The sequence below is a fragment of the Geotrypetes seraphini genome, chromosome 9 (genome assembly GCF_902459505.1).
Source record: "Geotrypetes seraphini chromosome 9, aGeoSer1.1, whole genome shotgun sequence".
Classification (NCBI taxonomy): Eukaryota; Metazoa; Chordata; class Amphibia; order Gymnophiona; family Dermophiidae; genus Geotrypetes; species Geotrypetes seraphini.
In genome coordinates, this window is record NC_047092.1 from 45158853 (window position 1) to 45185113 (window position 26261).

The 26261-nt window shown below is 44.2% G+C and overlaps 2 protein-coding genes across 5 annotated transcripts in view; one reads left to right on the forward strand and one right to left on the reverse strand.

Moving 5' to 3' along the window:
* The window catches only part of MLC1 (modulator of VRAC current 1), a 63741-nt gene extending 45598 nt beyond the window's left edge, over nucleotides 1–18143 (reverse strand). Inside the window, exons 1-6 of one of the 2 annotated variants that reach the window (XM_033959020.1) lie at nucleotides 18080–18143; nucleotides 16169–16301; nucleotides 15099–15308; nucleotides 7477–7566; nucleotides 5522–5575; nucleotides 2871–2972 (exon numbers count right to left, since the gene is read on the reverse strand). In XM_033959020.1, coding sequence (XP_033814911.1) covers nucleotides 2871–2972; nucleotides 5522–5575; nucleotides 7477–7566; nucleotides 15099–15278 — 426 coding nt within the window. In that variant the 5' untranslated portion in view covers nucleotides 15279–15308; nucleotides 16169–16301; nucleotides 18080–18143. Of the gene's footprint in view, nucleotides 1–2870; nucleotides 2973–5521; nucleotides 5576–7476; nucleotides 7567–15098; nucleotides 15309–16168; nucleotides 16302–16862; nucleotides 16930–18079 lie in introns of those variants that run through there. The other variant, XM_033959021.1, reaches the window with a different exon arrangement.
* Nucleotides 18144–18839: 696 nt separating this feature from the next.
* Nucleotides 18840–26261, forward strand: part of MOV10L1 (Mov10 like RISC complex RNA helicase 1) — a 140764-nt gene continuing 133342 nt past the window's right edge. For all 3 annotated transcript variants that reach the window (XM_033957609.1, XM_033957608.1, XM_033957610.1), the window contains exons 1-2: nucleotides 18840–19043; nucleotides 22609–22793. In XM_033957609.1, the coding sequence (XP_033813500.1) occupies nucleotides 18962–19043; nucleotides 22609–22793 (267 nt within the window). In that variant the 5' untranslated portion in view covers nucleotides 18840–18961. The remainder of the gene's footprint in view (nucleotides 19044–22608; nucleotides 22794–26261) is intronic.

Sequence of the window (26261 nt, forward strand, 5' to 3'; positions counted from 1 at the left end):
TCTGCTGGCTAGGTTGGTGGGCAGTGGGGAGTAGAGTTATGGATTGAAGGCTATATCAAAAAGGTGGGTTTTCAGTCTGCTTTTAAACCAGGTAAGGAAAGGGGCTTGGCGGACAAACTCTGGTAATTTATTCCAGGCATAGGGGGCAGCTAGATGAAAGGAACAAAGTCTGGAATTGGCAGTGGAAGAGAAGGGTACAGCTAAGAGCAGCTGATCTGAGGAATGGAGTTCTCTGAGAAGTGTATAAGGAGAGAGAAGCGAAGAAAGATATTGAGGGGCAGCAGAATGAACACACTTGTAGCAATAGGAGCAGCAATAGCAGCTTGAACTGTATGTGAAGATGGATAGGGAGCCAATGAAGTGATTTAAGGAGAGAGATGACATGGGTGTAGCGAGGTTGGTAGAAGATGAGTCGTGCAGAAGAGTTTTGCACCGATTGCAGGGGGGAGAGGTAGCATTGTGGGAGACCAGTTAGAAGTAGATTTCAGTAATCTAAGCATGAGGTTACGAGAATGTGGGCAAGGATCCAGGGTAGTGTGTTCAAAACGGAAGAGGCAAATTTTGGCAATGTTGTAGAGATAGCAGTGACAGGCCTTAGCAGTTTGTTGAATGTGCATAGAAGATGAGAGGTCGGAATCGAAGACTCCAAGGTCTGGAGCAGAGGAGACTGGAACAATGACAGTATTATTTACAGTATTATTTACTTTGTGTGTCTAAGTGCTTTGAAAATGAGTCAACCGGTTCAACTTTATTCACATTTATTTACACTGTAAACAAAATGTAGCAGATTGATGAGGCAAGAGTTTCCTTGGCTAAATCCATGTTGGCAGTGCCCTATTAAACCATATGGGACTCATAATAAAAAATTTAAAAAATGTTCAAAAGTGGCCTAAAACAATACTTGGACAATCAAAAAGACAGATTGTCCAAGTACTGATAATTAAAGCTGGTTTTAGACGTATCTAAAACCAGCTTAGGCCTTTACCCTGCCTCTGAACACCTAGAGCGAAAAGAGGTGTTTTTAGAGGAGGAGCAAAGGCGGGAGGTGGGCTGACCTAGACTTAGTCGTATTGCAAGTATAACCAAAAGTCTAGGAAGATGGTCCAATCAGAACTTATACATTTTGACTTAGACCAAGTCAAAACAGGTATAAGTTCCGAATAGGGGCCACAGAGCTGATCGCGGCTGCTGCAATCAGCTCAGCAGCCCCGGCAACCTGCCCACCCCCCACCACAATGATTGTGGCCGGACGGATGGGCCAGCCAACTAAAAGGTTAGTTCCGGGGTAGTGGGGGGGGGGTTCAGGTGGGGGAGGGAGCATTCGGGGGGAGGGGGAGGTGGCTGCCTTTGGCTGGAGGATTTGGGCTCCCCTCTGCTGGTATTTGCAGGGGGAAATTCAGGGGTTTGCCTTCCGGCAGGAGGGCTTAGGATCCCTCCTGCTGGTATTGTCGGGAGGGGGGAGGTTTGGGGGTTTGCCATCCGTCAGGAGGGCTTGGGATTCCTCCTGTCGGTATTCCCGGAGGGGGGGGTGGTTCAGGAGTGCACCTTCAGCAGGAGGGTCTGGGCTCCCTCCTGCTGATATTCGGGTTTGTTGGGGGGGGGGAGTGCTGGCAGGAGAGATTAGGCATCTTTCCTGCCATGATCGTTGCAGGGGGGGGGGGCAGTTACAGGATTCTGTAACCGGTGTTTTTTGACAGACACCGGTTACAGAATCCTGCTTTTAGGCGAAGGCCTGGCCTCTCCTTCGCCTAAAAGGTCTGGATTTGGGCATTTGGGACTTGGGCGATTTTTTGATCAGAAATGTGGTGTAAGGATAAACGTGGTAGCAGTCTGGGCCAGTAGATTGCTGAACATGCAGGTAGGCCATTCTAAAAAAAAAACCCTCAATTTGAATGTTTTTGAGAATGGACATTTCCTTGCTGCCAACTTCAGCGTCTACTGACTTAGGCCAAAAGGGGACTTGGACGTTTGTTTTTTTATTATGCCCCTCTATGTGTTCAGTAATGGTGGTATCATAACTAAAGAGGTTTATATTTATCTTATGCAGGTTGTCCCTAGTGGGCTCACAATCTAAGTTAATTTTGTTCTAAGCATGCATTTGCATTGTATTGCATAAATATGAGCACACTTAACAACTCCAACCCTGCTCTGCCCTCCAAGAATGCCTACACATGGCATGCTTATAAATATGTTGCCACATGTATTTTTTTGAACTGCTTTGACAGCTTTTCAGTGCTCAACTTTCTTTGCATTTGATTGACCCAGCCTTGCACTAACAAAGGACCTGTTACCTAAGAATTGCAACACTACAGTGCCGAAACACAGTACTGTGACGGGTCCACAGTTTGTGTTTGTCCTTTTTTGGAATAAACCATTCCTTTTTTTTACCTCTTTGATCTTTTGTAGAATGTTCATTGTCCGTTCCCACTGTTTTTTGTGTGATATGTGTATATACTGCCATGTGATTTTATAAAAGACTTTTTGCACATTTAAAATAGGCTTTAAATATGAAAAAACCTTATGCATGTATACATTTTGTAAACTATTTGCATGTATCAAAACTTCACCCGTAAACTGACCAAACTAAATCCCCAGGAATACCTCTGTGTAGACCATAAAGCATGCATGTTCTGAAAACATACTTTACAGACAGAAAATGTTTTATAGAAATAACCCTCTCTCTTAGGGCCCCTTTTATAAAGCCGTAGTAGTGAATCCCAATGTGGCAAATGTGATGCTACCCAAAGGAACAGGACAGGCTGCATTGCATTTGCCATATGCGAATTGTTGCCATGGCTTTGTAAAAGGGACCCTTAGTTTGTACAGGAGATAGAATTATTTGGCATAGTTCTTGGTAATCTTTAACTCACATTTATTGCCGATGGACTGAGGACAAGTTTGCATCCAAACCAAATTAAACAGGTGGTTGTGATAGCAAATGTTGAAACATAGAGAATCTGAAAGCTGGGTATCTGGAAAACATGTATAATAGGATTTTTTTTTAAAATTTCAGTAAGGTTAAAAACTAACCCCCTCCTCCATATTTCAGCTAGTAGTGATCATTGTGGGTTTTTTTTATAATGCTAGCAGCCACAGGCTTTCTATACCTGGATATTCAACAGTAGGATACTGGCCAGTGTTGTATATCCAGGTACAGTTTGTTTGGCGCTGCTTGTCTGGGTACTGGTGTTAGTCAAATTTGAATCTATAACTTTATCCAGGTAGTTACCTGTCAACGGACTGCATACTGCCACTAACTGAGTGACTTCCGCCTCTACCCAAGATCCACCTGCCCAAACTATCCCAGCACTACTCAAATAGTCATAAAACTTTTATAAATACACTAGAAAAATGACCTTATACAGGAAACCAGTAAAAACCTACCTCTTCTGATGACCCAACTACAATCCTTGAACTTATATACAGTACTAGCTGATGCCCCGGCGTTGCACGGGTATTTAATTATAGCAATAACACTGTAAATGGATTTAAATAAAGATACTTTATAGTGGTGAATGAAATAATTTTGTTACAGCTTTATAAAAAGTAAAATATTCAAAGTATAATGTGAAATATTTGACAAAATGAATACAATTCAACTAACACAAAAATTGATTATAAACAACATTTTTAGTTTCACCTCCAGGAGCAAGAACATATACATTCTTGGGTGAACCCACCCTTCCCACGTGTGCAGGTGGGCCGCGAGACCCCCAGAACATATCACCCCAGGTAGTGAGGGATCTGCATATCAAGTTTCGTTCAAATCGGTCCCACAGCTTTTTACATTTTTTCCATTGACTTGAATGGGTGAAACCAGATTTTCTGTTTGTAGCTCCGCCCATGTGTGCAGGTGGGCCGCGAGACCCCCAGAACATATCACCCCAGGTAGTGAGGGATCTGCATACCAAGTTTCGTTCAAATCGGTCCCACAGCTTTTTACATTTTTTCCATTGACTTGAATGGGTGAAATCTGATTTTCTGTTTGTAGCTCCGCCCACGTGTGCAGGTGGGCCGCGAGACCCCCAGAACATATCACCCCAGGTAGTGAGGGATCTGCATATCAAGTTTCATTCAAATCGGTCCCACAGCTTTTTACATTTTTTCCATTGACTTGAAAGGGTGAAATCAGATTTCCTGTTTGTAGCTCCGCCCACGTGTGCAGGTGGGCCGCGAGACCCCCAGAACATATCACCCCAGGTAGTGAGGGATCTGCATACCAAGTTTCGTTCAAATCGGTCCCACAGCTTTTTACATTTTTTCCATTGACTTGAATGGGTGAAATCTGATTTTCTGTTGTAGCTCCGCCCACGTGTGTAGGTGGGCAGCGAGACCCCCAGAACATATCACCCCAGGTAGTGAGGGATCTGCATACCAAGTTTCGTTCAAATCGGTCCCACAGCTTTTTACATTTATTCCATTGACGTGAATGGGTGAAATCTGATTTTCTGTTTGTAGCTCCGCCCACGTGTGCAGGTGGGCCGCGAGACCCCCAGAACATATCACCCCAGGTAGTGAGGGATCTGCATACCAATTTGCGTTCAAATCGGTCCCACAGCTTTTTACATTTTTTCCATTGACTTGAATGGGTGAAATATGATTTTCTGTTTGCAGCTCCGCCCACGTGTGCAGGTGGGCCGCGAGACCCCCAGAACATATCACCCCAGGTAGTGAGGGATCTGCATACCAAGTTTCGTTCAAATCGGGCAAGCCGTTTTTGCGTTGGCAGCTTTTTACATTTTTTCCATTGACATGAATGGGTGAAATCTGATTTTCTGTTTGTAGCTCCGCCCACGTGTGCAGGTGGGCCGCGAGACCCCCAGAACATATCATCCCAGGTAGTGAGGGATCTGCATACCAAGTTACGTTCAAATCGGTCAAGCCGTTTTTGCGTGATCACGGCACATACACACATACACACATACATACCTCCGATTTTATATATATAGATAGATATAGACAAGAAAAATGACCTTATACATATTCATAACAGCATACAAATCAAATCTGCAAATGATAACCAAAAGTCGATAGTCATAATCCACAAACCAAGCTAATTTGTTATGCTAAGGTAAACTACATGTCCTTACCATTATGGACACCAATCAGGTCTGCAAATAGAATTTTATACATTGATCAAAATGCATTGCAAAGTAGAAATCCTCTGAAATCTAAGTCTTTACCAGTAGCCAGGTCTGCAAACCCTCTCAACAGCTTCACTCTATGTTGGCTAACATGTAATCCATATGTCTGTATACATAACCATCTCTGTAACTCCCACTAGTATGTTCACTCTATGTATGTTAACTTGTAACCCGTTCTGAGCTTTCTAGGAGGATGGGATATAAAACTAAATAAATAAATGGTGAAGGCAATTTGACCAGATTATCAGAGGTATATAATATGGATGATGTCGCTGAAAGTCTGAATATTGACCCAGTTAACTGCTACTACCTGGATGTCTCACTAAATACTGGCCCCTGTAATAAAAGTATGAATGTAGAAGAGAATTGAAACTTACTATGTTGATTCTCTTTTTGGCTACAGCAAAACTCACAACTGCAGAAGGAACACACTGGAATGACAAAAACATGAGACATTAAGAAAATATTAAAAAAATCCAATCTATGTTGTTAAATCCCCTCACTACTGTTAATCCTGGAGGAATTCTGCATGATTGCACAATGCAGAATTTCCGTAGAATTGCACAGTCATGGAGAATTTCCTTTTTCCACGCAGAATCTCCTTCATCCACGACAGCGTTGCTTCAATGAGTCATGGCATATACAGTTATATACAGGTACTCAAGCATTTTCCATATCTGTCCTGGCGAGCTCACAATCCATCTAATGTACCTGGGATAGTGGAGGATTAAGTGACTTGCACAGGATCACAAGGAGTAGTGTGGGGTTTGAACCTCAGCAAGCTGAGGCTGTAGCTCTAACCACTGCACCACAAATGTTAACAGTGATTAATCAACAGCACTAATATACATAGGGCTACAAAATTTTTGGTAATAAAAATCCGGACCTATGGCCCCGCCTCCAGCCCCGCCCCCTCAACCTGGTCGCTTGTCAGGAGGGCATCTGTGTGACACGATGACACTGCACACATGCGCAAATGCACGTGATATCACTGCGTTGCAATATGCTGGGTTTTGAAAAGCCGTCCGTACCCCCAATCAAATCTTAGAAAAGGAGGACATGTCTGAGGAAATCTGGATGGACATCTGTTAACCCTAAATATACACATATATGTGTGATATATGGTTTGAAAATGTATGAACAAAAAAGGTCAGTTCTGTTTTCAAAACTGAGCAAAAACAGTGCTCATAGAACTGACTTAGCCATATTACTCACGTAGCTGAAATTTGAACTTTTTTGGTGGTATCCATTTGCCTGTCACATACCCTTGGTTTTTTTTTCTATTTAAAAACACTAAACTTACCATACAAAGATAAAACAGTAATCATGGCCAAGGTAAATGCATCCCTCTCTGAGCTCTGAAAACAGAGCCCAAAAGGATAAAAACACAAGAAAAATACAGCATGCCTTATGGCACCTGGAGGCAGTAATGATCACACGGTTCTCGGAGAGGCTGCTTACTGACCAAACAACTGTGAACACACAAGAAGATAGTGTGCAATCAATATATTAATTATTATAATTTAGTAATGGAGTACCCTCAGTGTGATAGAGCAGCGAAAGGAGCAATACTCCAGCGCTTTACATCATGAGACAAGGACCAACCAGTCCCTGCCCCCACACCATCATGGGGTACTTCCAGGGTGTGTCATATAAATCAAAAGAAGTGCAAAAAGTGCAAAATAAAGCAACACAAGTGAGGTCAATCAAACAGTCTCTCAGAGAACCTCCTCCAGAAAACTCCCACAAGAATCAAAAAGCCGACTTAGCTGCAGATGAAAACGGATGATAAAACGGTCTCCCAAAAACAGGGAGATCCGCAGAATCTGTTTGATTGATCCGCAGGATCTCCCTGTTTTTGGGAGACCGTTTTATCATCCGTTTTCATCTGCAGCTAAGTCGGCTTTTTGATTCTTGTGGGAGTTTTCTGGGGGAGGTTCTCTGAGAGACTGTTTGATTGACCTCACTTGTGTTGCTTTATTTTGCACTTCTTTTGATTTATATGACACACCCTGGAAGTACCCCATGATGGTGTGGGGGCAGGGACTGGTTGGTCCTTGTCTCATGATGTAAAGCGCTGGAGTATTGCTCCTTTCGCTGCTCTATCACACTGAGGGTACTCCATTACTAAATTATAATAATTAATATATTGATTGCACACTATCTTCTTGTGTGTTCACAGTTGTTTGGTCAGTAAGCAGCCTCTCCGAGAACCGTTACTGCCTCCTTTTTGGTATCTTGTTAAGTTTCTCTGGCAGGTTTTTGGAGTCTGTTTTTGGTTATGGCACCTGGCACATTCGTAGTGTCACATCAGTAAAAGAAGAATGCTTACTGAACCTGCTGCACAACGCAAATAGTCCATTTCAGATGGAAAAACGTTTCCCAGGTACAGTGAAAATCCAGCAGTCACAAGAAGAGAGCCCTGTAAAGCAAGAATGGGGTATGAATTGCTGGAGTACCTCAACCTACATAACAATCACCATCTTTTTTCCAAAGCAAGGCACTGCAGAAAACTGAACAGTGGGTGTACTTGTACTATGCAATGATGTTGCTGACCTTGAGTTCCACAAGTTCAAATGGTCGAGTTTTACCAGTTGCTGAATTCTTTGGGCTTAATTTAGGGACATAAAAATGAGAGAAAAAACTCTTTATGGATACTAAGTGAAAAAATGTTCAGGATTGCTCACTAGCTTGGCTACTGTTTAAAGGGAGATACAAAAGGCACATTGTCATCCTCTGTGCTTTGAGCTGAGAGGATCCTAAATAAGGTCAGTACATAAAAGGTGAAAACTGACTTTGTTTAATTGGCAGTCATGCTAAAACTTAGTATGTTTTTTATTTTCTGATTCAGGGTCTAGACCTTATGGCCACTATGGAGCTATCAAAGATAAAAGCTTAGCATAAGAGTTTCTATATAAGTCTAACACAGGGGTGTCCAACCTGCGGCCCCGTGAAGTATTTTGTGCGGCCCCGGTTGAGGATGATGCAGTGTTTTCTTCTGCTGCCCCCGGGTGTTTACCATCTTGCCGGCTCCCTTCTCTGTCTTGCTGCAGCATTTGCGCGTTTGTGCGGCTCCAGAAACATTTTTTTCAGCCAATGCGGCCCAGGAAGCCAAAAGGTTGGACCCCCTGGTCTAACAGATGCTGCTGCATTTTAGTGAGGATTTTTCACAGGTAATTCAGAACTAATGGCAGGGCAGTATACAAGAAATAAAATTATTATTATTATAACTAATTTATAATAAACAATGTTGTATGAATTTACAGGGCCAGCTTAACCTATGAACCAGTATGGCTCTGGTCCAGGGCGCTGGCCCATGACCTCATAGACCCATAGGTAAGCAAGGCCTGGGTTGGTTGTTTGTTTTTTAAACTTGGGAGGAGGCAACGGAGCCAGAAGCCAGGTCTCCTTAGTCAAGAGCTGCATGATTCACAGTCCCGACAGGGGTGCCAGCGATCCTGGGGCAGGAAGCTCTGGTTCCAAGCCAAGAGAGGCTCGGCTACGCCAGGGAATTGCTGCTAGGAAAGAGCCTGGCTCTATCTGAGCTTGGGTCTAGGAATGACTGCACATGTGATTTTAAAAAGTGTTTGGACAGGTTTAGGAAAATAGTCTACTTTAGAAAAGCCTCCACTCATCCCTGGCAATGAGGAACAAGGAGTGGATGTACTCTTTGGAATTTGCTAAGTACTACCTATCGACAGGATGATGGGCCCTGTAGTTTAACTTAGCATGGCATATCTTTCATCTTTTATTTTATATTGTCATGTTTTACTGACAATTTGGATTTTTAAAAAACACATTTCAAATAAAAGTTACATAATATTAATCAAATAGCCTGCAAATGTTTTGCTGCATATTCAGTTACAGCAGATGTGAAACTACTAAATGTAGAATATTTCAAAAGGGGAAACTGAAGTTTTTGCCAAGATGGTGGGTCCAGCGTAGGAAAACTGCTTAATCTGATTCAGTATTTCTTCAAGAACCTCTTTACTTTATCTAGTGATTGGAACATCTGAGCTCAAATAAAATTCCCAGTGCTTCTTTGACATTTCAGAATGCAGGAATCTTGAGATCTGGAAGAACTATACCAGTGTTGCGCAAGAATACCATACAGAAATTTCACAGTACCATTTTGAAACCACTCCAAACACAGCTAGAGCAACCTAAGAACAACAGAAAGTCAAAGCTACTGCAATCCCCTCTTTTTTTTTTTTTTTTTTTAACAGCTATACTCACTCGAGGAGCGCAGAGAGAGGGGAGACATGATCGAGACGTTCAAGTATCTCTCGGGCCGCATAGAGACGGAGGAAGATATCTTCCTTTTCAAGGGTCCCATGACAACAAGAAGGCATCCGTGGAAAATTAGGGGAGGGAAACTACGAGCTGACACCAGGAAATTCTTTTTCACAGAAAGGGTGGTTGATCGCTGGAATAGTCTTCCACTGCATGTGATCGAGGCCAGCAGCGTGCCTGATTTTAAGGCCAAATGGGATCGTCACATGGGATCTATTCAAAGGGCGAAGGTAGGGGAGGGATCTATTCACAGGGCGAAGGTAGGGGAGGGACATTAGGGTGGGCAGACTGGATGGGCCTTGGCCCTTATCTGCCGTCTATTTCTATGTTTCTATGTAACTTTCTGTAACGAAACCAAGAGGCATGTATGATTCTGAATTCTGTAACAAATTGTTTTTACATTTTATAGCCAACTAAGGAGTCTTTTTATTAAGGTGCGCTAACCAATTTAACGTGCACTAAAGATTAGCGCGTGCTAAATGCTAAGACATCCATTATATTCCTATGGATGTCTTAGCATTTAGCGTGCACTAAATTGGTTAGCACACCTTAATAAAAGGACCCCTAAATAATGTGGATAAGGAACAGTGAATTTCAGTTTGTCTGTGCACTAATAAAATATGATAGTTTGCATTGATTAAGATAAAGTGATAAACCACAAGTTGTCACTAAGTACAGGTTATACTCTATACCAGTGGTTCCCAACCCTGTCCTGGAGGACCCCCAGGCCAGTCGGGTTTTCAGGATAGCCCTAAAGCACAGAAACTTACCGTAACAGGTGTTATCCAGGGACAGCAGGCAGCTATTCTCACATATGGGTGACATCATCAGCGCAGCCCGGATGCGAAAGCTCGCAAGCACACTTGTTTGAAGAAACTCAAAGTTTCGAGTTGACCGCACCGCGCATGCGTGAGTGCCTTCCCGCCCAGCGTAGGGCGCGTCTCCTCAGTTCAGATAGCTAGCAGAGAAGCCAACCAGGGGAGGTGGGTGGGTTGTGAGAATAGCTGCCTGCTGTCCCTGGTTAACACCTGTTACGGTAAGTAACTGTGCTTTATCCCAGGACAAGCAGGCAGCCTATTCTCACATATGGGTGACATACAAGCTAACCAAAGTGGGATGGTGGGAGTGTTGGCAATTTAAGAGAATAAATTTTGTAATACTGTTTGGCCAAACTGTCCATCCCGTCTGGAGAAAACATCCAGACAATAGTGAGAAGTGAAAGTATGAACCGAGGACCAAGTAGCCGCCTTGCAAATTTCCTCAATAGGTATAGATCTGAGGAAAGCTACTGAAGCTGCCATTGCTCTAACTTTATGGGCTGTGACTCTACTGTGTAGGGGTAATCCAGCCTGGGCATAGCAGAATGAGATACAAGCAGCCATCCAGTTGGAGATGGTACGCTTAGAGATAGGATGTCCCAACTTATTGGGATCGAAGGAGACAAAAAGTTGAGCAGTTCTGTGTGATTTGGTGCGTTCCAAATAGAAGGCCAAAGCACATTTACATTCCAGAGTATGGAGAGCTATTTCTCCAGGATGAGAATGAGGCTTTGGAAAGAAGATTAGAAGAACAATGGATTGGTTGAGATGAAATTCCGAGACCACTTTAGAGAGGAATTTAGGATGAGCGCGAAGGACCACCTTGTCATGATGAAATACCGTGAAAGGTGGATCAGCAACTAAAGCTTGCAGCTCACTGACTCGTCGAGCAGAAGTGAGGGCAATGAGAAAGACCACTTTCCAAGTAAGATACTTCAGATGAGCCTTGTCAATTGGTTCAAATGGAGGCTTCATCAGTTGAGCAAGGACAACATTGAGGTCCCAAACCACAGGAGGCGGTTTGAGAGGAGGTTTGACATTGAAAAGTCCTTTCATGAATCTGGAAACCACCGGATGAGCAGAGAGGGGTTTCCCTTTGATAGGCTGATGAAAAGCTGCAATTGCACTGAGATGGACTCGGATTGATGTAGACTTGAGGCCAGAAGTCGATAAGTGCAAAAGATAATCCAAAACAGAAGATAAGGAGGAATGTTGGGGCTCCTTATCATGAGAAAAGCACCACGTAGAAAATCTAGTCCATTTTTGGTGATAGCATTGTCTAGTGGTAGGTTTCCTAGAAGCCTCCAAAATGTCTCTGACAGGTTGAGAAAATTGCAGAGGAGTCAAGTTGAGAGGTACCAAGCTGTCAGGTATAGAGACTGCAGGTTGGGATGAAGTAGAGATCCCTGACTCTGTGTAAGCAGAGATGGAAAAACTGGTAGAAGGTATGGCTCCCTGCTGCTGAGTTGAAGTAGAAGGGAGTACCAAGGTTGTCTCGGCCACTGAGAAGCAATCAGAATCATGGTGACATGATCGTTCTTTAACTTGACCAGAGTTTTGAGAATGCGAGGGAATGCATAGAGAAAGAGATTCGTCCATTTCAGGAGAAAAGCATCTGCCTCGAGGCGATGAGGAGAGTATATCCTGGAGCAGAACTGAGGCAGTTTGTAGTTGTGGGGAACTGCAAAGAGGTCTATCTGAGATGTTCCCCACTGTGAAAAAATGTGATGAAGAGGCGAGGAATAGTGTCCATTCGTGAGGTTGCAGAAGACGACTCAAGTTGTCCGCCAAGCAATTTTTCGCCCCTTGGATATAGACAGCTTTGAGGAAGGTGTTGTGGCGGATTGCCTAGTCCCAAATCTTCAGAGCTTCTTGACAAAGGAAGGCAGATCCCGTCCCTCCCTGTTTGTTGATATAATACATGGCGACTTGGTTGTCCATCTGAATGAGGACTACCTGGTCGTGAAGAAGATGTTGGAAAGCGTTGAGAGCCTTGAGGATCGCTCTGACAGTACCCTTAGGTGCAGCAGAAGGTTGAGGTTTTTGTTGCTTCTGAGGCTGCTGTTTTTTAAGAGGGCAATTGTAAGGAGCCGTCCTCGGAGCAAAACGCCGTTGATAGATAGGAGCAGGGCGTGTAGGTTTGGCAGGAGTTGGCTTTGGCTTAGGTCTGACAATAGAAGCAAAGGATTTTTCATGTTCAATTTCTTGGTGGCTGCCTCAATAGATTCATCAAAGAGGTCATTGCCTGCACAAGGAATAATAGCTAAGCGATCCTGAAGATTAGGGTCCATGTCAATGGTACGAAGCCAGGCAAGGCGACGCATGGCTACAGAGCAAGCAGCTGCCCGGGCAGACAACTCGAAGGCATCATAAGATGACTGGAGGACATGTAATCGGAGTTGTAATAAAGAAGCAAGGACTTCTTGAAATTCAAAGTGCTTTTGAGTATCCAAATAAGTCAAGAATTTTGGTAATAGAGAAATGAGGAACTCAAAATAAGTAATAAAATGAAAATTATAATTGAGGACTTTAGAGGACATCGTGGCATTTTGATAGATGTGACGTCCGAATTTGTCCATAGTTTTCCCTTCCCTTCCAGGAGGGACGGTGGCATAAACCTTGGAAGGAAGGGCCATCTTCAAGGAGGACTCGACCAGCAGGGACTGATGAGATAACTGTGAGTTGTCAAACCCTTTGCGATGTACAGTTTTATACCTAGAGTCCAATTTGCCTGGAACAGCCGGTATGGTATAAGGGGTCTCCAGGCATTGACCAAAAGTCTGAGACAAAAGCTTGTGAAGAGGAAGCTTAAGTGACTCTGCTGGAGGTTGAGGGAGATGCATGACTTCGAGGAACTCCTTAGAGTATCTGGAACCAGCATCTAATAGAAGATCCAAGTCAACTGATAAAGATGAGAAAGATAGCTGATCCACCAATGCTTTGCCTCGAGAAGGACTCGAGGACGTCAAGGCAGCCTGGGTCGAAGATGAAGCTTCGGCAGGAAAAAAGGCATCAAAAGAATATGGAGACTTGGACGAAGCAATCGAAACCGCTGCATCCTCGAGGTTCAGAAGTAGAGACCTCGAGCGAGGAGTCGGCGGTCTAGTCAAAGTAGGAGTAGAGCGAGGCTTAGTTGAAGAGGGACGTTCTTTAGAAGAAGGACTATGCCTGGAAGTATGCCTCGATGAAGGCCTTGATCGTCGGTGAGAACGGTGCTTGGAAGCAGATCTTGAAGATCGAGGAGACTTCGCTTCGGAGACAGAAACAGCCGATGCCACCAAAGAATGGATAGGACTGGAGGCTGTAGATCGAAGCTCCAGAGGCTTGATGGAGGAACCTCGATATACTCCCAAAGACTCTGCTCCTTGTATAGAGTGTGAGGATTCCTGCCGAGGCACTTGCAAAGATTCTGCTCCTTGCTTCATGTGCTTGGATGCCACGCCAGACACTCGCAGAGACTCTGCTCCCTGCAAAGAGTGTGTAAGCTCAGACTGAGGCAAAGGAAGTGGCTCGACCTCATGGAAGTCTGCTGAATGCCCAGGCTGGATGAGAGGAAGAAACTTCTGTCCCATATTAGTAAGGAACTGAATGAATTGCTTCTCCAACATGGTCTGGAAAGAAGCCGGCAAGGATGGATCCACATCTGAAACCAGACCACCTGCTTTGGCTGGAGGTTCCACCGATGCAGTGTAAATGTGCTTCGACTTGGAAGTCTTAGGCACTTTAAGCACCACCGCTGGAACTTTCTGACCTGAGGAAACAGGGGAAGATACAGCAGGTGTCGTTGAAGAGAGAGCCGCTGCAAACGACGAAGGTCTGATGAGGCTCGAGGTGGAAGCAGTAGAAGCAGGAGGAGTCTCAGTCAAAGGTCAGGAGGAGTCTCAGTCAAAGGTGAGGCCAAGGGCGCCTTCGATGTCGAGGGACCGGAGGAAGAATCCATCCCGAACAGTTTCTCCACCAAAAGATGACGACACTTAAGGGCTCGAGGTTGAAGAGTAGTACAGCGCTCGCATGACTTCGGGTGATGTTCCGGCCCAAGGCACTTGAGGCACCGACGGTGTGGGTCCGTAAGGGAAATCGCATGCTGGCACTGGCTACACTTCTTGAAGCCCGTGACAGGCCGGGACATAGAAGGAAAAATAGCCGCCGCAAGATCGAAGCCCTTGGGCTGTGGCCGAGCGGCCTGCCCCAGCAAACGGACGGAAGATTGAAAATTTTTTTTTTTTAAACTAGAAATAAAAGAAGAACAGCGATTCATGAAGAAAAAAATACAAATCGCGGTTCAGAGAAGGCACGAAGTAACGAAGTTAAACGCAGAGTCAAAGATGGACTTCTCGGCTCCGCGGAAAACTGAGAACTGAGGAGATGTGCCCTACGCTGGGCGGGAAGGCACTCGCGCATGCGCGGTGCGGTCGACTCGAAACTTCGAGTTTCTTCAAGCAAGTCTGCTTGCGAGCTTCCGCATCCGGGCTCCGCTGATGACATCACCCATATGTGAGAATAAGCTGCCAGTTTGTCCTGGGATAATGAATATGCATGAGAGAGATCTGCATATAATGGAGGTGCCAGGCATGCAAATCTGCTCCATGCATATTCATTAGGGCTATCCTGAAAATCCGACTGGCCTGAGGGTCCTCCAGGACAGGGTTGGGAACCACTGCTCTATACAATATGCAGATCAAGAGAGAGCTTATTTTCAGAAAAACTGAGGTCCTATTTACAGGCAACAAAGCTCACCTTTATTCTCTTTCAACAGTTCTGTATAGTCACAACTAAGATGTTCCTTTTGCAGAAAAAAGTTTACATGTCACTTGAAGAATGGTGTCACAATTAAAATACTTACCCCCATCAATAAAGAAAAAATCCATGTTCTATAGTTAAAACAAGAGTGGAACTTGTCAGGAAGGTGGAGGTCACTGGCTTTTACATCATGGTCATAAGTCCCATTTTCCTGTCTTCCGTGCTCCAGGGTTGGAATTCTGTCATAATTAAATTCTTCTCTATAAACCTCTTCCCTAGTCATAGTGCTTCAAACACATAAGTTGGAAAAGCTCTAAATAAAATAAAAAAAATAGTTGCAACCCACATAGTAATAATGTTTTTAGCAGCTAATTATTAATTTCTGATTTTATAAAGAATAAGAAGTAATGCATTCTTTTGTATATATGGTCAGGAGGAATTTACAGTTCACATCTGAACCTGCTTTTATCATATTTTTTTATACTATATATGTTTTCATTAAATGCAGGAATGTTAAAAGTTTACAGACATCAGGATTATGCCAAAATATTAGAAAATTAGCAGCAGTTCTCTGGAGAGTTTAAAAATTAGACAGCTGCCATCAGGTCTGCATCCAGTAATACAGATTATACCTATAGACAAAAAAAAGATGTTGTTTTCAAATTAATTATAGAATAGCACTGTTTTCTTCCAAAGTTTGAAGAAAGAACTGCCTGTGTCCTACGGAAAATTCTTTTTGCAGAAATGTATTACAAAAAAATCATATTTAAACCGACCCCCCACCCCCTTTTTACAAAGCCGTGTTAGGGTTCTTATCGCAGGCTGCGCCAGTAAAAGCTCCGACACTCATAGGAATTCTCTGAGCATCGGAGCTTTCACTATCACGGCCTGTGATAAAAAGTTATTCTAAATGTTATTACAATAGCTAATTCCTTCAGAGTAAAACAAAATGAATAAATAAACAAGCTAGAAGAGACCCCCTTTGAGCGATTTCTTTCTATAGCCCTTAAAATATTATACATTTTTGGGGTGTCAACATAGCAGCCAGCATCACTCACTTCCAAAATATTAAAGAAACTTCTGGTTCTTGATTACTTTCTCTACCCTTGCTTTACCTTTTTATGTTTTGCGGCATGATGAATATCCCTGAACAGTAAAACTTTTTTTACATACCTTAACGCTGAGAAATTGTCAGTTGGAGCCAGTCTTCTGAGCAGCAGTGCCTGCAGACCTTTTGGTGTTCTCCGTACTCCTTGATGCCTGCTGGCTTTGAAAAGTTTGCTTCTACTCTGGCGTTCAACAACATCTATTCATGAGAAGGACAAAAGCACAGCAAAGACTGCAGTTAAGCCAGGGAAAGAAGGGAATGCCTTCTGAATTTTAATGAAGGGAGAAAACTAAATGATGACTGGGTGAAGATGATATTGCATTGATCGTTAAAAGTTACCAAAGAGCAAAAGGTTAAAATGATAAAATTTCTTTAGCAGTGTAGACCAAACTACTACATGACTTAGTGATACAATCTCCAATTTTATGGTCAAGACACATTCAACATATGCTTGCTGAAATTATACAATTTCTGCAGTAATTTCTGAGAAAGACTTGCAGTGAAATCTTAGGTGAAGATCCTTATGCTAGCAGCAAGGGCAGCATTTTTCTACAATTATTTTACATATAAAAATTCTGTGGATTTGCTCATAAATTAACAAGGTTCATGATTCCCAAGAAAGTTTTAGGTAAACATTCTCAGAAGTAGCTTCCTCAGACTAAAGGACAAAAACTATTTGAACAAACTACAAACAATATTTTGTGGGAAGTAATAGAATATTGCTCCAGGTGTGCTAACACCCCTTTTCTGTCCGCTTACTGAGAGGCAAAAACTACAGGAATGCATAGAGAATGGCTGCGGGGTTTGCAGGATCCTCAGATTTATCTTTCTTCATACAGCTACAAGCACTACAGAAATCTTTTGTAACCACATTGAAACACATTTGAGGCTAGGAAACTTCCCACATTGCAGGACCTGATGCAATACTGATTTGAAACTTAAGCAAGCCCTGCCCGTTATCTCTGTGTGTTGAATAGAAAAGCCCTGTTCTTCAGTACACATCAGTGATCAGCACTGCCTGAATATTGTTTGTAACCTTTGGAATGCTGACTGTGGTATTTATACTCCCCCCCCCCCCCCGGCCCCTTTTATAAAACCGTAGCACAGTTTTTAGCGCCGGCCGCAGGGTAACAGCACCGACACTCATAGAATTACCACTGCAGCCAGCGCTAAAATCCGCAGTACGGCTTTGTAAAAGGAGAGGTTAAAGCATTCTCATATATTCAGCAGTAAAGCTATATGGAAAGCTGGTATTACTGTATATATATATATATATGCTTACAGTCCACATTTACTAATGAGGATTACAACAAAAGAAACTAGCCATTACTAGAAGTACAGCAAAGTAATCAAAATTACCATAGTGCAATAAAATAAGGAAGGAGACATATGGAGGGGCATAATAAAAAAAAACGTCTAAGTTCCCTTTTGGCCTAAGGCCCTAAACGTTGAAAGTAGAAGCAGGGAAAATGTCCATTATCAAAAAAAACATCCAAAAGGAGTTTTTTTTTTTATAATGGCCTGCCTCTACGTTCAGCTGTTTAAACGCCCAGACCATCACTACGTCTAAACTTACACCATATAATCAACCAAAAAAAGCCTAAGTCCCAAACGCCCAAAACAAGGGCTTTTAGGTGAAGGAGGGGCCAGTCCTTCGCCTAAAAGCTGGATTCTGTAACCAGTGTCTGTCAAAAAGAACACCAGTTACAGAATCCCACCCACCCCAGCAACATTCGGGCCAGGAGGGAGCCTAAGCCCTCCTGGCCCGGCGACTGCCAACACCCCACCCCGACAATGATTGGGCCAGGAGGGAGCCCATGCCCTCCTGCCCCAGCGACCCCCCACCCCACCGACTACGATCGGGCCAGGAGGGAGCCCAAGCCATCCTGGCCCAGGCGATTCCCCCCCCCCCCCCGGACTATGATACAGGCAGGGGCCGCCCGCCGACCCTGTGACTCCCTGCTGACCCCCCGTACCTATAAAAAAGTTGGACGGACGGGTCCCAAGCCCGTCCATCCGTCCGACCCGCCATCCGTCGAATGGCGGGCCTTAGGGCCTGATTGGCCCAGGCACCTCAAACCCGCCCACAGGTGGGGCCTGAGTTGCCTGGGCCAACCGGAATCGGCCCAGTAGCCTTAGGCCCCTTCTGTGGTTATCTCTCACCAGATATATCCAGCTTTGGGACGAGTCACCACTTTATAGCCTCCTATAGGAGACTCTGCACTAGAGAATGACACAGGATCAATTTTTCCCAATTCCCGCAGGAATTAATTTTCCCGTCCTGGAGAGTTCTTTTCCTGTCCCTGCCCCATTCCTGCAAGCTCTGTCCTCATCTGCACAAGCCTCAAACACTTTAAAAATAAGTGTTCAAGTCTTGTGCAGTTAAAGTAGAGCTTACAGGAATGGGTCAGGGGCAAGGACAGCGACAAAACTCATGGGGGGGGGGGACAGGAAAATTTGTCCCCCTGTCATTCTCTACTCTGCACCTCCCTATGATTTCAAATAATAAGCTGTATTACAACCATGTGAAGAGTCCACCCCCGCGGTGACTATAGCTCGTTGTGCCGCTTCCGCTTTTTATCTAGAAAAGCAGAAGCAGCAGGTCTTGGCTGGCAGTGGGAGGTGGAGATATGGGAAAGCTTCAAAAATGGTGCGCAGCTCAAAGGAAACGTCGCTAAGAGTTGAGAGATATTTTCCAAGAAAAGGTGGGGGGGGGAGGGTCTTGAGTCATACGTGGTCACGCAGAGTGGGTGGAGTTTCTCCTGACGTTTCTGTTGCTCGGCGCGCAGTTGGTAGTGCGGAGTGTGTTGCTGGCGCGTGCTCTTAGAGTCGACTTTTCTGCCGGCTGTAAAGCAACCATGCTCGTTCTATTTTCTAAAGCGCTCGGGTTCCTCTGGCGGCGGCAAGAGAATGACGAGGCAGAGGCAAGACCTATGCAAGGTACTTCTGGGTAGATTGTTATTTCTGGGCAGAGTCTGAGAAGTAGACGGATGGATATATCAATGTTCTATCAAAAACTTATTGTACAAATAGGTACGCCAATTTCTGTTCATGTAGCAAATGTGCGTTGTCTTTGGGCCTTGATTAGTCGAAGCAACGGCCCGCTGACTTTAGTCCATGGGCCCCTTAACTATTCTGCAAAGAAAATGCCAATAAAAATTATTTTTTTCACTTCACCCCTATAATAGCCTATGCCCTCCCAACATAGAATCTCAAACTCAACCAATCAAGAAGAATAGAACTACAGGGCAAGGACCCAACTGCAAGAGCAAAATAAAATAAATCCTTAAATGAAGCAATTATCAGCTGTCGTATAAGATCTAAGACATTTTTAAGTAACTATAAACAGCTGGCTGTTTACTGCTAAGGTTTTCTTTTTTAATTCTTCCTGTTTTAAGTCGCTTACGTTTGATCGGAACAAAAGTGTTTGTTGAGTGTTTGGGTGGTTTTTTTTGTGTTGGTTTTTTTTTTTTTTTTTTTTACAATAAACATAGGTCAGTGGGACATAGATCACATTGGCTGTGAAGTTCAGTTGGCCTACTCTACACACAGAGGTTCAGGCCTCACTTCTTCTACACGTGAAAGAGAAAAGTTTAAAACAAAAATCCTGGGGAAAAGCCCAACCGATTCTGGTTTTACCCTCATGTCACTGAAATGGCATACCAGTCTTGCTGGCTCCACAATACAGTAGAGCTGTTATTGAAAAACAATCAGCCCCTGCCCCCCCCAAAAAAAAAAGAAAAGAAAAGGCCTTTAGATCACTGCTCGTGTTATCTGCTAGTTCTGTTAATTCTCCAGCTAATTCTGTTAACCTAATCCAATACCAGGTGTATAACAGTACTGTATATAAATAAAACTTGATTTTATGTTACTCTTATTTAAACAAGAACAATGTGCTCTGCATACTTTGCAGCAGGGCTGATGTTAGGTTGAGGAGGAGAGCAAATGAGGCAGCTGCTTTGGGTCCAGTGTTTTGGTATTTCTTCTCCCCCACCATGGTCTGACATCTCCTCACTGCCCCTCATCTTCTTGCTTTGCCTTTTAAAGGGCATTTTTTTTTTTTTTTTTTAGGGTCTTGCTGGTGCAGCAGCAGTAATTCAGATAGGTGGCCTGAGGCCCGCCTGGAACATTACTTCTGCCACATTCTACCAAGGCAGAAACAGGGAGGGGGGTGGAAGGTGAAACCAAACAGAAGGAAAGTGCCAGGGAGACTTCAGCAACATATCTGAATAGGAGGCTGGGGGGGAGGGGTTCAGATGATAAATAAGAGAGCTAGGGCATGAGAAGAGGAGATGGAAAAGAAGGGTGACAGGGTGAAACTTGAGTGGATAAGGTAGAAAAAAAGGGGGAGAGATGAAAGGGAAAGATCAGTATGTTATAGACAGGTGATGTGAAGGAATGGAACAAGAGAGCAGAGAGGCAAATGGAGCTTAGACATTACAAAGAAAACTAGCAGAACACAGATGAGAAAGCAGAAAAGAGAAGCTAGGACCAACATGATGGGAATGCAAAGTCCGGATAAGAGGTAGGCAAAAAGGGCAGTGGTTTGAGTTTTATCGACTGGAATATGTTAGCTTTCAGGTATGTGTATCGTAGATTTACATTTTTAATAAAAATTCAGTTTTCTGTACTGTTATCCCAGGGGAGCTCAGAATGGTTTTCGTGAATTTATTCAGGTACTCGAGCATTTTTTCCAGTCTGTCCCAGTGGGCTCACAATCTATATAATGTATCTGGGGCAATGGGAGATTAAGTGACTTACCCAGGGTTACAAGGAGCAGCATGGGTTTGAACCCACAACCTCAGGGTAGCTTTAACCACTGCACCACACACTCCCCTATCTTTCAATAGTGTAGTCACACAACTGAATTTTTATTCTTGTGCAACAGGACTGGTAGTCTTGACCAGCAGGTAAAAACCCTCATTAGCCACAATGGGTTGTATAGAGCCCACGCTTTTGTTTTCATGCTCCACCTCCCATCACTCTTAACCTGTGTTTTGGATTTTGGCCCCTTGTGCTTGAGTTTGCCACCCCTGATCTAGACAAAGTTTTGGTAGCTCCAGGAGAGCTCAGACAGCTGGGTGACACTCAGCAACCTATTCTAAGAAGTCCCAATGATTCCAGGTCAGCCTCTGAGCTCACCTGCATAGGAGGGAGACTTCCAGAGTTCTGGGAGACTTGAGTGTAGATTTCTTCTGACCAGTGGGTGCTGGACATAATTTGAGAGGGCTACAATCTCAAATTTTATTGCCCACTCAGGGACCTATTATTGGATGCTCTGGCAGGAAGATTGGAGAAGGCTGCCAAAGTCAGAGTGATGGTGCAAAGGCTGTTACAAATGGGACAAAACAGCATCAAAAGGTTCCACAAAGGAAATGAAGCAGCAAAACAATAAAAAGATTGTGGAACAGAAGATCGGATATACCAGTTTGTAGTTTAATAAGCATTCACATAACTTAAAAACGATAATGTTAAAACAATCCACACTCACAAATGACCTACAAGATAAAAACCAAATGGGCTGGGTTTTCGCAAAATAAAAATGCCTTCCTCAGGGGTCTTATAGGGTCCTAAAAGATGGAAAGAGAAAAGACGAAGACGGCTGAGTCCTTCCTTCCATTGTAATTTGTGGCGAAACCGGAAGTTAGATTGGAAGGAGGTCAAAGGCTGGAGGAAGGTTCCGGAGCTGACTCTTGGGGGTGATGGTCAAGGCTCATAATGTTGGAGCCATGGTGATGTCCTTAGCCCACTTGAGATCAGCCTCCATAGAGAAGATTTGTAAAGCTGCGACATTGTCATTTGTTCACACATTCATATCGCATTACTGTCTTGAACAGAACTCCTGACATGACAGCCAGTTCAGTCAGGTAGTCCTGCAGAATTTATTCAGTGTCGAGAATCTAACTCAACCCCCTCTTGACCCATATTTTGTTCCGTTACAGGCTTCATCTCCACATTAGTACATTTTTCAGGTTGATTGCTGAACAGGCTTCAGTATTCCGTGTCCCTATTGTCCTAGCCTTGAATTTCTGAGAGCTGGGGATTCCTTCTGTGAGAATAGGCCACCTTGTCCTCGGAGAATTTACTTACCTATGGTAGGTGCTCTCTGAGGACAGCAAGCTGAATATTCACACATACACTCCCACCACTTGGAGTTCTATTCTATCAGCTATTTTATAGAGCTGAGGGACCCTTGCTCATGCATTTGGTGGGATTACACCTGTTCATGCATGGTGCAATGCTACTAGTATATTTTAATTCCGTGCCAGGCTCCATCAGATGATGATGCCCAGCTGTGAGAATATTCTGTCTTCTGTTCTTGGAGAGCACTTGCTACAGGTAAGAAGCTTTGCCATATCAAACCAAGATCTATTGCTGGCAGAACACTTTTAAACAGAAAATAAAACTTGAGAATGGATTATTTTCCTTGCTGGGTTTGTATTCTAAGATTTTTTTTTTTTCACATTGTAACTATACTTTTTTTTTTTTTCCTGTTTTTCTTTAGATGATGCAAAGTTAAAGAATGTACATGGAGTGGTGACCAGGTTCTGTGTTGATTATGGAATGATCAATGATCAGATCTGCTTCACTAGTGATGATGTGATTGGCAAAGGACCCTTACAAGTTGGACAGAAAGTCAATGCTCTTGTGGAAGAAGATCCAATATCTGGTGTATTGAAGGCAGTCAGGGTAGGATGTTAATTATAAAATGTGATATTTTATTCTTTGAGATTTTTTTTTTCTCTTTTTAGCCTAGCTCCTAGCCTATCCAATATTTATTTCCCTTTATAACTAACATATCAATTCAAATTTGGGCCACAGGTTTTCATGTACTCTTGATTCCTCCAACTCTTAGAAATTAAAAAAAAAGTTGGGAGACTGCATCAGTCACAGCTGGTTCCAGAGTGAGCTGGTGGTGACACTGACATTTGTGTCTCCTATCCTGCAAGGTTTTCCTATATTGCTGTAGGTAAGGTCTGTGTTTTTGTTTTGCCCATTGCGTTGCTGGTATGGGATTAGTATGGGGGGGAGGGGGGTGCAGGCTCCTTTTTCAGTCAAGCTTGGCCTTGAGTCTGAGATCCATTTACTGTATGGTTATTTTTTAGAATGCTATTTCTATTGTGGCCATTTTCTTCCCTCTCCTTGTGGCCCGGTTTGGGACTTTTATTGGTTGAGAATCTGTCTGGGGAGGATTCCCTAAGTGGCGGCGGTGGGCCTGTTTAACTTCTGTTCTTCTCCTTATTGGGTTTGCTGGGTGGTGCTCTGGGGCTGACTTGTTTTGCTGAGGCATTCTGCAATTAAAGAAAAATCTCCAGCTAACTGTGCTTCCTTTCTCTTGGTTGGCTCTAATCCGGGCCAGTTTGTATGGTGCGGCTCAGTTTGGGGCCACATCCTTTTGTTCTCACTCTGCTGAAGGAGCCACCTATATGCAGCTCAAATCAGAAGCTCGTTTTGAATAGAATCCTGGTCTCTTCAACAATGTGGGATTTTTTTCCCGGCACAAAAAAAATATTGGGAACTGAGCAGTTCTGGGGCTCTCTTGCCCTTTTCACTAGGAGCTGCATGAGATGCGGGCTCCTTGTGGGCCTATTGTGCTTCCTGAATCTCCAGGTTGGCCGCGAGTATGGTTTTGCTGCACATTTTTCTTGTCTCCCTTGCTGTTTGCTGCAGCATTTCAGGACCTTGAGGCTTTGTGAGGCAGCTACGGGGTTTGTAAACCTAGCTATGCCTTCTAGGACAATGTGTCTAGTGGTCCTGAAAGCTAGGGTCTTATATCTGAACTAGCAAGTTGCTTGCAGAAAACTCAATGTTTTCCAACTCCACTTCCTTCACAGGGAGTTGCTCTTGCCCCCTCAGTTTGTTTTCTGTAAGCAAGTTGTTCAGGAGTAGTTTTTGATCTGCTCTGCAGTATTATTTTCAGGTATTTTTCTGTGTTCTCTGGACTTGGTGGACCTCTGCCTGGGAGAAGACGCAGACTTGCACGATGGAAGTCTGCTGCTAGCAAGATCAGCCCCTTGGGAACTCCTAGCTAGCCAGCCTGCTAGTATTTTTATAGCTCAGGGACCATCCGCTGTGTAGCTGCTTGCATCCTTAATTCAGTCAGGAGCTTGAGTACAGGCTGTTTGAGCTCCTTTCTGACTCGGCTGGTCCTCCCCCCTTTTACAGCATGGTTTTCCAAGGGTTGAAGTTCAGTCCGACCTCCATCCAACTGGTAGTCAGAAGACCTGGTTCGTCCAGCGATCAGAGGCAGATTTTTTCTCCTTTGAATCCAGCTGAAATACTATTCTGAAGCAGGAAGGCACCACATGGCACAGTGAGTTAAGGCTGTTGAAGCCTATGGAAAAATTCAGGCGGTGGGGGGGGGGGGGTTCTTTAAAAGTTGAATTTGAAGGTTTCTGCAGCCAGAGCCTAGGTCCCCCTCTTCTAAAACCCCTTTCCCTGTGTCGGTGGCCATCTTGGATTTTAAATGATCTTTTTTTCCCCTAAAGCCTCCACCTGCCTCAAAACCCTTCAATTTTGCTTAAAATCAACAGGGATGGACCCCCTCAGACCTTCCTACCTCTATACCACACCAGGTTTGCACTGGATGGCCAACTGAGGAGTGTCCATGTCCCGCACGTGGCAGAGCACTTGGGGGGAGGGGCAGCTGCCTTGGACTCGGCCTCCTCCAGGGCTGGGAATCTGCAGGAGGTGTGTTCCCAAGGGAAGAGACCCTTTCCAGAGCCCTCCAAATTTGCATTGGCTAAGACTCCCTACCCAGTACAAGGCTTCAACCTGGATTTTATGATCCTCATGTGGAACACCTATTTGATCTGCTGAGGGTCCTGTTGGCCCAGGATGTAGTTTCGTTGGCAGAGTCAGGCTCTTTGAATGAGAGTGGCAGTGGCCCTGGACCAGGGGGAAGATCCCATAGTGCACTGTTTTTTTCAAAGCCTCCGTGTGCTTGGATATTATTTCTGCCTCACTGAGAGAATTGAAGCTGGACATTCTCCCAGCTCCCTTGTCTAAGAGCTCTGTGGCTCTGACAGTGTGCTTTCCCTTGCATCCGGACATCACAAATCTGATCAAGGACCACTGGGAGTTGCCAGATGGGTCCCTGCGGGTGTCTAAGGCTATGGTAAGATTTTACCCAATAGCTCTGGATTTCCAGTAGCTGTTTATTCAGCCGAAGGTGGATTCGCTAGTGGCGCAAGTCGCTAAATGGGCCTCCTTGCCTAGTGAAGGTGGTGTGATGTTAAAGGATAATCAGGACCTGAGAGTGGATGTGATCCTCAGGTCATTGGTGAGGCCCCACTTGGAGTATTGTGTTCAGTTTTGGAGACCGTATCTGGCGAAAGACGTAAGAAGACTTGAGGCGGTCCAGAGGAGGGCGACGAAAATGATAGGAGGCTTGCGCCAGAAGACGTATGAGGAGAGACTGGAAGCCCTGAATATGTATACCCTAGAGGAAAGGAGAGACAGGGGAGATATGATTCAGACGTTCAAATACTTAAAGGGTATTAACGTAGAACAAAATCTTTTCCAGAGAAAGGAAAATGGTAAAACCAGAGGACATAATTTGAGGTTGAGGGGTGGTAGATTCAGGGGCAATGTTAGGAAATTCTACTTTACGGAGAGGGTGGTGGATGCCTGGAATGCGCTCCCGAGAGAGGTGGTGGAGAGTAAAACTGTGACTGAGTTCAAAGAAGCGTGGGATGAACACAGAAGATTTAGAATCAGAAAATAATATTAAAGATTGAACTAGGCCAGTTACAGGGCAGACTTGTACGGTCTGTGTCTGTGCATGGCCGTTTGGAGGAGGATGGGCAGGGGAGGGCTTCAATGGCTGGGAGGGTGTAGATGGGCTGGAGTAAGTCTTAACAGAGATTTCGGCAGTTGGAACCCAAGCACAGTACCGGGTAAAGCTTTGGATTCTCGCCCAGAAATAGCTAAGAAGAAAAAAAAAAAATTTTAAATTGAATCAGGTTGGGCAGACTGGATGGACCATTCGGGTCTTTATCTGCCATCATCTACTATGTTACTATGTTTTGGCTCTAGGTATCAAGGTGGCAGCAGCTGCTTCTTTTGTGGCAGATGCGTGCCGTACCTGACTGTCTCGGAGTCTGAGGATGGCAAGGATCTCCAAATGTTTCTTTCTGGTGTGAATTATGTAGCGGA